A 10,760-nucleotide genomic window follows, 5' to 3' on the forward strand; every position below is an offset into this window, starting at 1 on the left:
TTTTCCAATGCAACTGATACTCTCATCTACTTTACATTAAGGGGTGTTTATAAACATTTTAAAAGAGTTAAATCTGGGGGGAGACAAGAGAAACCCTTCAAAATATAAACAGGCCTTTGCAGATTCCTGTTTGACTGGCTGTGTCATGCTTTCCTCATCACTTCCAGCTCTGAGCTGTGGAAACAAATTACTCCATCCCTTTAGGAAACACCTCACTCCCATTTTCTTTCTGTTTGGAGCAGAACCTGAAGGAAGGAAGTATCTGTACAGGTCAGGTGGGGCTTCCCAAAGGTGCTGGAGCAGCCCTGTCTCCCTGCAGCCACGGTTAAAAGGTGCTGCTTTTCAAAGGCCCATTTTGCTTCTTGGGATGAAGGACACCAGCCTGGAATTGTACCAGACTGTCAGTGCTGAGCCATGGAAATTCAAGACAGGTTCCATCTCTCTCACTGAGAAAGGCTTCACAAAATGGAACTTGTGACTCTTCTGTGGCCGTTGTCTTCTCAAAACTAATCCCACTCCTGTTGGGTACTCTGAAGTTGTACAGAGCTTAAATTTTAACCTCCTTTGGAATATTTCTTCTCTCTGTGCTTGGTTAGAAGCTGTGATTTGACTCAGTTCGATTTGATTCGGAGTCCAAAGACTCTGAAGAGCAAAGCCTCTGCACTCAGAGAGCAGAGCAGCAGCTACAGGACCACGCTAAATATTCACACTCGTGCAGGGAATTTGGATTATTTTTCAGATTTTTAAATACCAATACTCCACATAAATATGCTGGAATTGTGTGTGTGGTTGTGAGTGTGTGTACATTTACCACTCCCAGGTGAATGCCCTGTTCCCTTGTAGGGGACAAAAGGAAAAATAGAGAAAACTGGTATAAACACCAAAGGACTCAATTTCCTTCTTTCCTTCCCTGAAATCTGAGGATGGCTGCTCAGAGGACACCACCACAAACAGCTTTTACCCTGTTATTTCCATTTATAACATGTTCAGGCACAGCTGTAGGACATAAAGTCTGATCTCCTTCTTCAACGAGAATAATTTTGTCACCAGGTCCTGGTGACACAGAGCTCCTGGGTGGCTGCTGGGACTGGGGAGGGTAAAACAAACACACAGATTTCCTCAGGTGCCACTGGACAATCAGTCACTTTACAATTTTTATTTGTTGACGGCTTCTATAAAACAAAGCTCCCCTTGGATCAGACATCTCATAAAACACTTATTTAGAGTCTCGTGCATGCTCGTGACACATCAGGTTCCAGTAGAGCAGCATCTGCAGGACCAGACAGTGGAATTCTGTCAGGCAGAATTCCTGTTTTCCACTGAAGGGGAGGGAAACTCACAAAATTAAGGCACTGTCAAACCCCAAGCCCACAGATCATTTGACTTTTCCTACTGGCTTTCCTCTGCTTGTACACAAGGATGGTTTCTTATCTTTCATTAACCGTCAGTTGCAATTTTGAACAGGGACACACACACACACAAACCCCCACTTCTCTTAAATCCTGTTGCCATTCCCAGCTGGAAGGGAAACAGCAGCAAACCTCACAGCTAGGGATGGAAAATGCTGCTGAGGGAGCCCAGTGCTACCTCCCCAGGCCTGCCACTCTCACTGTGGTCATCCCAGCCCTTGGAAGATGCCATTTTTAGGAACAAAATCAGTTATAAGAACAGCTTTGAATTACTCTAAAAGCCAGTGTTCACTAAGCAGAACACGAATGAGCTGACAGACCCCTCCTGAGCCATGCAAGGCAGTTCACATTCTTCACTCGTTGGGCACAAGCTGCACTCACAGCCCAGCAGTTTGGCCCGAGGGGACCTACAGAAGGTAATCAGTATTTTCAGCTGATGTGCTTTTATCAGTCCTTTAAAGTAGTTTTTATCAGCTGGTGTAAAATGCACTGCTTCAGCCTTTCTATCTTAATTTAAGAATATAGGAAAGGTTGCTTCCTGAATCCAGGGAGCGTTCAGGCTGTCCTGTAGCACACCAGCATCACCGCAAGCCCAAACCAGCACACGGCTGTGGGCTCAGGGCCATCATTAGAAGTTCCAATTGCAATGTTAAAAAAAAGCCAGATTCAGGTCCATGACTTAGGTGCCCTGGCAATTATAAATAAATAGTAATAAATACTTACACTCACACACACTCTTCTTGTATCCCACAGGATTACACACAAACCAGAGCCATGCTTCTCCGCTGCTTCAATAGGATCAGGTTCGGGGTGGGACACACTCACTAACAACGTGCAGCAATGCCACACACAGTTTAGGATACTGACAGTGCCAACGCATGGCACTGGGAGCACTTCACAGCTTCAGAGCTCTTGCAAACACAGACTTGGTTAAGCAAATTACAATGTCCTGACCATTAGAATCAGAGGGAACCGAGGTGAGGGAAACGGGGTTTGGCTCGGCCAAAGGCCATGTCCTTATTGCATATAAAATGTCACATTACTTGGAGATATGGCAGGTGTGGGAGCTGGGAAAAGTCAGACCAGGCTCATACCAGGCCATTCAATTTCCTCGAGTATGAAACCTGATTTCCACGTTGATTGTGTCGTAACAGTTTGCTGTTTTGGCAGACTCCAGAAAGGTCAATGAAAATTCAAAGGACCTTAAAGAGTTGCAGGAGCACAAACCATTCCCCCCATTCATAAATAAACACAGTGAAAGATTTTACAACAATTGAAAATGCTGCATTGGATTTGCTGACAGCTTGGGAACTGGCACCCACTTACCACCCTGGCACAAACCTACGAATCCCTGAAAATCTGATCAGAATTGAGAGGCAGAGACCAAGAAGCAAGCAGCAGCACAGAGAGCAAAAATGAAATTCAGGGACCCGGCTGGCAGTGTCCTGGCTTCCACCTCTCCTCTGGAGTCTGACAGAGGAGGACTGGAGCATAAAGGAGGTCACAGGTGGCTTTGAGACTCCGCTCTGGAAGAATTTTCTTGGCCTATTTTCTGTGCCGTTGCTTTTTTATTCAGCTTTTTTTGCCTTCCGTTTCCTTGTGCCTTCGTTCAGCTCCTCTTTGGACTTGGCAGGAGGAGGAGGAGGAGGAGGGTGGGAAACCTCGTGGGAGGCCCCATGGTGGTCGTGGTGGTGGCTTGGGTGCCCACTGGAAACAGAGCCAAAGAGAACGGGGCAGACGAGGTTTTCCAGCGGAGCAAAAGGTGAGGCGTGAGAGTGAGTGGCCGTCATGAAAACCTGCCAGGCAACAGGGGACACTTAGAGATCACACACAGCAAGCAAATACTGACCAGTGGGCATTCTACTGACCCCAGAGAAAGTCCCTGCTGCTGCATGACTCGAGACACAAGGATCTGCTTCTATGATGGAGAATTCAGCCTTGAATTCCCCAAGCAGATCCTACAGCCAGTGAATTCTGTAGTGGCTCAGGAAGGCAAATATCCCCAATTCAGGTTCTGTAATTTGCTGGCAGCAAAGCTGCTGTAAACTTACCTTGCAAACTATCATGAACATGGTGAAAAAGAAGATGAGGTTGGCCTCAGAGATGGGGAGCCAGTGAGTCTGCTGCAGAGTGAAGAGGACTGTGCCGTACAGACTGGCCTTTGTAGGGCTGGAAGAGAAAGAAAGAGGTTTCCTGGAAGGTTTGCACCCAGCCTTGACTGGTTCTTTCCATTCTATTCTTGGTCTGACTGGGAATTTCCAGGCTGAGGACTTACAAGGACATATGAAGAATTTCATTTGTTTCTGGCTTCCAGACCCCACGCAGCAGCTGCTCAAAGTTTGACATCAAGGCCACACCAGAACCTGTGAGACAGAGAAACCTGTCAAAGAGCTGGAAGTGCCACAGCAGAGGGCTCTGGATCCTCAAGGGAGAAGAATAACACAGGGGGACAAAGGCTTCTCAACATTCTCCCCAAATTTAAAAGTTAGCCTAAACCAATAGAGCAGGGCAAACACTTTCTTGTCTTTCTACCAAGTGGTTCCTGATGCAGGGAAAGGACATTTGCCTCTTGCAGTTACTGATGCTCAAATGCTTGCTCTAAACACACTCTAAAGGAAAACTGACCGGCAGAACCCCCTGAAAAGACCCAGGTGAGGTCAGAGACCGCGGGGGAAAGAATAAAGAACTCCTGACTCCAGATCTTGAACCACTCCACGAGGATGCACAAACACCTGTGTGCTGGGAACCTGAGCGACCCAGCCCACATCCCCTCCCTGCTGCTTCTCCTGAGCTGCCCCCAGACTGTCCCAGCCCTCCCTGCAGCCTCTGGAGCATCTCAGGTGTCACCTTTGACCCATCCCGTGGCCATCATCACGAACCACCCGTGGTGGTACAGGTGGTGGGCGTGGTGCACCCCGGCTGCGATCTTGCGCACTCGGACCACCTCCTTCATGGCCACGAAGATGAGCTTCACGGGCAGGAAGCTGACACACTTGTAGAAGAGGTTCATGGGACAGAAGAACATCAAGTACCTGCAAAAAGACCACAGATCTGTTCTGATTTGGGATATGCAGAGAGGGGTAGTGTGGCAGACTGAGTTATGGCAGGTGGGGGTGAAGGAGGAGAAAAATTTAAAACCAAAAAAATTTCTTAATTTCATAGTTAATTCTAAAAGGAAACCAGCATACAGCAAAGCTTCTCTATAGCAACAACTCAGTGAGCCCTCAGTAACTCAGAGAGCCCTCACTACTAATACTCCATCTTGAATAAAAACCAATAATTTTAATTCAGAATTTTTTAGAAGTTTGTGTCTTGTACGGTCCAGAAGCATCGGCTCATATACAAGAAGAAGCTACATATACTGACATGACGTTACAGACAGAGGACAGATTTCAAATGCTCTTTTTTCCAGAAGACTCCCATATTTTTCAACCCTGAAAGATGATCTTTCTCTTTATTTTCTCAAGTAGAGAAAAGTAGGTGGCTGAGGGATTTACTCTGAGGCTTCTGTTTATGAAAATTTCATTCATAACGTTTCCCAACAGTGCTCATTCTGCCACACAAAAGTACCTACAACCCGTACACACCGAGGGACTTAAAGGTTAATTTGTGGACATTTCACCAACACAACGAATGAAGTGCCCTCAAATCTTCAGGATGTGCCACTCCTCACTCTGTGTGGGATCAGTGGGTGCTGCTGCTCCTGCGGTTTGGCCCTGGCTCAGCAGTGGCTGCTATGAATAGAAGTGCCCCAGCCCAGATAATCACAGCATTAGGCAACTGGTCAGGGAAACTGGGAACTAGAGCCAGGAATGCAAGAGCCTCACAGACTTCCTTACCCCACCTCTGCTCTCCCCAGTTAATCCCAGCGAGATCAGAGCTGGGTCGCACAGGAAGAACATCTCCCTCCACGTCTCCCTCCTCACCGGAGCTCTGGGCACAGCCAGGGCGTCTCGTGCCACATCAGGAAGGGTGGAGGGGACTCACCACACTCCTGTGGCCAGGATGACACTGGAGTTGTGGCTGAAGTAGCCAATGGGTGCCTCCCCCAGCAGCAGATCAGCGAGGATGTAGCTCCCAAAGCAGTGGAGCATAGCACAGAGCCAGGAGGCAAAAGGACTCTTCCGGGACATCTCCACGGCTCCTGTGAAAAAATATTGGGAATCACGGAGTCACCAGTGTTGGAAGGGACCCTCAAGGCCATCGAGTCCAGCCTCAATGAGAAGATGGATCTAGCAATTAAGCAGGAACTTCAAGACCCACTAAGAGAGAGGCTCGAGGCGCGTGTTCTCCCACAAAGTAACTCAAAGAAAAGTAAAACAAAATACAAAAGTGTGAAGCCCAAACAAGTACCAGCGATGGTCAATAAATGATCACAGCCTGTGGACCCCCAAAGGTTTCACGTGAACAGAGTCATTAGAAGTTTATGAACTGGCTGAGAGTTTCTCTCCTTTATTTGCTGCTACCAGAAAGAATATTTTTTTCCCTTGAAATCAATGTCTTTTTACAGTCTAAAAATAAAATGCATACTAGTACCATTCTCTCCACTGCTTAAACCTAGGTGCCCTCTACAATTCATGAACAATCTGTTCATCTCTTTCATTCATAAGATAACCTGCAAAAATAGAACAGGAAATCTTAATCTTTATTTGAGAGAAGAGGATTTGAGGGTTCTTCCCTACTCCTGTACTAGTCTGGAAATACTTTGTGGTCTCCTCCCACAACCTGCTATGGACTTTTTTTAAATTCCTGTAGCAATTTTCATCCACTTTTGTACTTTTCCAGGGAAACCTCCCGATAACATAAATTCTGTGAGGTTGTTTCATCAACTTAAATTGCTCCAGAATCCTTCGTGCGGCATTTCAGACACAAAACTCTGTTCAGTGAGCAGACAAAGAGAGAAAATGCTAAAAATGTTATGTCAACAGGATTACCTGGTCCACCTTAAACAGCAGTAAGTGGAATAACATGAGCCAAAGCTCTGAGTGCCCAGGGTCTTCCATCCTCGGGGACATTTGAACCAGCTGAAAACCCAGCGGCAGCGGGACAGCTGTAACAGCCGAGACATGAAACTGGTTCTATAGGAACCTGAGGTTTAGCTTGAGGCTTAAATTTAGTAACGCTTGTTTTTCCTTGGCTCCACGAAGCCATGCTGTCTCCAAGGAGGAAACAGGACGGTTCTGTCCTGACACTGATCCTCAGCCCAGGAGATGTGGGATGGGAGCACTGTAGGAATCTGGGGAAAAGTACACCCCAGCCTCATCCAGTCCCAAGTGGATTCCTGGGCTGGCATATATTTAAAAACTATTTTTGTGAGGGTTGCCTGTTAACTGTTCGGTTCAGGACTCCATGCTGGAAAGCAGCTGGGAGTGATCAGGCTTGGAAAACCCAGCACTTGTTTATAGGGAGTTTAACTGGAACAGCGTGTGGCTTGTACGGCTCCGAGGTGGCAAAACACCGGGTTTGAAAATCATTGCCGAGCTCGGGGTTGGTTTTCCCTTCAGTCACTGGGCAGTTACAGTGAAACTGCTCAAAGCAGAGCACGAAGGGTGCACACATTGTCAAAAACACAGAGGGAAAGTGGCGTTTGGAAAAGACCGAAGCACAGCCAGGCTGTGACAAGAAGAAGGTGAAAGCCAAGGCGCAGATCTATCGATCTGTGCAAGATAAGCCCAAGAGAACAAACAAGGCAAGGTCAGCTATGGAGCCTGAGAACAGCTCAGGGCATGGTCCAGAGGGTGGGAAAAACCAAGGTTTTACATCCAGCCCTTTTGTATTTAAATAGGAGGAAGGTACTGCCACAAAAATCTTCAAGCCAAGGGACCGGCCAGAAACGCAACTTTCAGTCCTGGGGTGGCAGCCAAGTGACCGAACTCAAATACCTCAGTGCGGCCGGAATCCGGTCTTAAACAAAATCCACGATTATTTTTCAAAATCAGAGTCACGGGTTCGTGGGTGGGGGTTCTGCTTTACATTTAGACACAGGTGTCGGGGCTGTGGCATCGCCTGTGACAGGCGGCAGAGGACAGGGACGGGCAGCTGGCAGGACCTGTTGGTGCGGGGCAGTGCGGGCTCTGTGCCGGCGCAGCGGCACCGCAGCCACCCCCGGACCCCCTCCCCGGGCCAAGGGCCGCACTCACCGGGCTCGTACTTGAGGTAGAGGACGGAGATGATGAAATAGGCGGTGTCGAACAGCGGGAACACGGGCAGCGCGGCGAAGGCGGCCGCCAGCTCCCCGAGGGGCAGCGCCTCCGCCAGATCCATCGCGGCGCCGGATCCCGGCTCTCAGCTCCCGGTTCTCGATTCCCGGCTCCCGACCCGGCTCCGCAGGCCCGTCCCGGCGCTGCGGGGGCTGCGGGAGCTGCGGCCGGCGCTGCCCGGGCCGGGCCCCTCGCTCCCCGCGGGTGTCCGGGCGCGGAGCCGCCGCCGCCGGTGCCGGAGCCGCCGCGGGGAGCGCAGGCGCCGCCGGCCCGGGCAGCGCCCGCCCCTTCCGCTTCCCCTCGGCCCCCGGAGCCGCCGCCGGAGCCATGATCGGGGACCTGCTGCTCTGCGGGTACCGGGGTCGGGAACCGGGAGCGGTTCGGTCGGGTTAGCCCGGCTCGGCCCCGCCCCGCCCCGCCCAGCCCAGCCCAGCCCAGCCCAGCCTGACCCGACCCGACCCGACCCTGTTCCCGTCCCCATTCTCGTCCCGTTCCCCCTCTCCATCCCCGTTCCCCCTCCCCGACCCGCTTCTCCGGCCCCACTCCCCTTCCCTGTCCCTCTTTTCCCGTCCTCGTCTCCTTCTTCCCTTCCCCCTTTCCTCCTCCCGTTTTCACCATCCCCAACCCTCCTCCTCCGTACTCACTTCCCTTCCCCGACTCTCTTTCCCCGTCCCCCTGTCTCTTTCCCCGTCTTCACTCCCCTCTCCTTCCCCGTCTCTCCCGCAGGACGCTGCTGGTGAACGCCGGTGCCGTGCTCAACTTCAGGCTGTAAGCGAACGGGGAGGGCGGGCGGAGAAACGGGGAGGGTTTTTTTGGGGCTCACCTGCCTGACACGGTTCCTCTGCCCCGCAGGAGGAGGAGGGACACGGAGGGATTCGGAGAGGAACCGAGGGAACCCACGACCGGTAACGGAGGGGACACGGGAGCCGGGCACAGCCCTGCCCTGGGCCGCCTGCACACGCACAGGAACGGGCTTTTCTGGAGGAAATCCTTGGCCAAACCGCAGTTTTCCACCCCTTTTTGTTGGATGTGAATTGCTCTGGGGGTGGAATAACTGGTTTGTTAATTTGCAAGCTGAAATGAGAAGAAACACACACACAAAAAGCACATTTCTTTAATTATTTTTGACTGTAGGTACCTGTGCTATAGAGGTAACACTGCTCACTCCCTGATTGCCATTTCCATGTGGATACACCTGTGGTGCTCCCTTGTAGCTCTGTTTGCTGGTTAAAAATCCCAGGAAGCCTTTGAACTACAACTGGTCTTCCCTTTTTTGCAGTGTAACCCCTTATTTATGATTTATTGGGTATTTTGCCACGTGTCCTTACAGAGTTGCACTGAACAGAGCATCCATAATTCACCTACAACCTCAAATTTCAGTCTGAACTCTTTTTCTCTTTTTTTTTTTAATATTTTTTTTCCTCTCAGAGCTGCTTGTGATTTTCAGGCAGCACTGAAAATGTGGCTTGTCAGGTGTGTTTTTCATATCAAAGGCTTCTGCTCTTGATTTCTAGGTGACAATATCAGAGAGTTCTTGCTGAGTCTCAGGTATTTTCGAATCTTCATTGCCTTGTGGAATATCTTCATGATGTTCTGCATGATTGTGTAAGTTACCCTGTGCAGCGTCTCATCACTTGGTTATAGAAAGTCATATATTGGCATTTTTCTTGCACATGTATCTCTCTTCTCATCTCTTTCTCTCCCACTCGATTACTCCATAATTCTTTTGCACTTCACTTCTTTATTTCAATTTTTAAATATGGGTTGATCTCACTTTTTGTTTTGCTAATGTGGGCACCTGTAGTGCCTGAAAACCACCCGTGCCAGCACCTGAGTCATTCAGCCTCGGGCAGAGTGTTGCTTGTTGGGGGTTGCTTAAATCAAACATCACCTGGATTTAAATTTGAGGATATTTTTCATTTTGGGGTGGGGTGGAAACCCACCAAGTTAGTCAGATGAAATCAGCCTTGCACTGGTGTGACTGTTTCTCATCTACATTTTTTCCTGTTGCATCCCTCAGGTTATTTGGATCTTGAAAGCCACCCATGAACACATTGGAAGAGAGTTTTGGCTGGGAACAAACTTTTCTAGAATTAAAGGATTCTGATGCTCTCCAACTGCAGCCCCAGGCTCGTGGGGAGCTGGGACATGCTCATCCCCTCCAGGTCCCTTCTGCTGGGGCTTTGAGTCACAACCTTCACACAAATTATCTCAGCTTCACGGAAAGAGAAACTTTGTTTTCTAAGCCCAGAGTGGGGAGCAAGGGAGAATTGGAGCTGCAGTCCCCAGTTTAAACCTCTGCATTGCCAGTCCCAGCTCGGGCTGTGCCAGCTCATGTCACCCCTGTCCAGCCCCCCTGCAAGTCACACTCCTTAGTTCTCAGTTTTGTGTAAAAGTTGGGCAGAGTGGTCTTGTAACTTCTCACTATTCCATTAATTTTGTTGAAGGAGTAGAAAAGGAATATTCAAGAAAAGAAAAAAAAAAAAAAGTCATTCTCACCTTCTCCCTGTTTTTCCAGAAAAAAAAGCACTTTTAAAATTGATATTTCAAAGAGGTTTTTTTTTTTTCCCCTAAGCAATATGTAAGGGATTTTGAATGGGGGAAAATGGCAAAAATAATTCTCTAAGCCTATGTTAAGGGATAATTTTGGAATAATCTTGGATTTGGTTGAATAAAGTTGTTCTGTTTAATGGTAAAATGTGTATTTGATGCTGTGTTCATTCTGTTATGGGAGAAATTGATTCTGTATTGGTGTATTTTGGGAAATAGTAGCTAGTCTTGTAATCTGTCTTGATTCTTGTGTTATTTACATTAAGTTGGCCTCTCTGACCACCAGCTTTTCCCCAGGATCATCACAAAGATAATTTAAGAGAGTGCAGTGCTGAGTATTCTTTAAATCAAACTGTAAACTATTAGTGGGGCTTCCACAGCTTCAGTTTCTTTGGCTGTTCAGGAGAAAGAGGCCTGAATTCAATGATTCAGAGGCACAGGTTTTAGGGAGTATTTTGAATTTTATCTGGTAGTGAGATGCAAGTGTTGGGCATTTTTATTTGAGTCACCCTCTTGGTTGAACTGAAGTTTTCACATAAATGAAACATGACAGAGGAAGGGTCATTTGAGGGAGGATGCCTGGCTGTAATGAACCTGGAAA

General features: G+C 48.6%; 2 protein-coding genes across 2 annotated transcripts; one reads left to right on the forward strand and one right to left on the reverse strand.

The window, feature by feature from the left end:
• Positions 1 to 1,119: 1,119 nt before the first annotated feature.
• On the reverse strand, positions 1,120 to 7,800 carry TMEM38A (transmembrane protein 38A). The gene is made up of 6 exons (XM_032092922.1): positions 7,550 to 7,800; positions 5,397 to 5,553; positions 4,257 to 4,441; positions 3,685 to 3,772; positions 3,461 to 3,578; positions 1,120 to 3,205 (listed from the first exon to the last, which is right to left on the reverse strand). Exons 1-6 carry the CDS (start codon positions 7,671 to 7,673, stop codon positions 2,978 to 2,980), a joined length of 900 nt encoding a protein of 299 aa, XP_031948813.1. The 5' UTR covers positions 7,674 to 7,800; the 3' UTR covers positions 1,120 to 2,977.
• Positions 7,801 to 7,893: 93 nt separating this feature from the next.
• SMIM7 (small integral membrane protein 7) lies at positions 7,894 to 10,311 on the forward strand. The gene is made up of 5 exons (XM_032093028.1): positions 7,894 to 7,962; positions 8,336 to 8,377; positions 8,462 to 8,514; positions 9,124 to 9,214; positions 9,630 to 10,311. Exons 1-5 carry the CDS (start codon positions 7,937 to 7,939, stop codon positions 9,643 to 9,645), a joined length of 228 nt encoding a protein of 75 aa, XP_031948919.1. The 5' UTR covers positions 7,894 to 7,936; the 3' UTR covers positions 9,646 to 10,311.
• Positions 10,312 to 10,760: the final 449 nt, after the last annotated feature.

This window comes from Corvus moneduloides, chromosome 28, assembly GCF_009650955.1.
Source record: "Corvus moneduloides isolate bCorMon1 chromosome 28, bCorMon1.pri, whole genome shotgun sequence".
Lineage (NCBI taxonomy): Eukaryota > Metazoa > Chordata > Aves > Passeriformes > Corvidae > Corvus > Corvus moneduloides.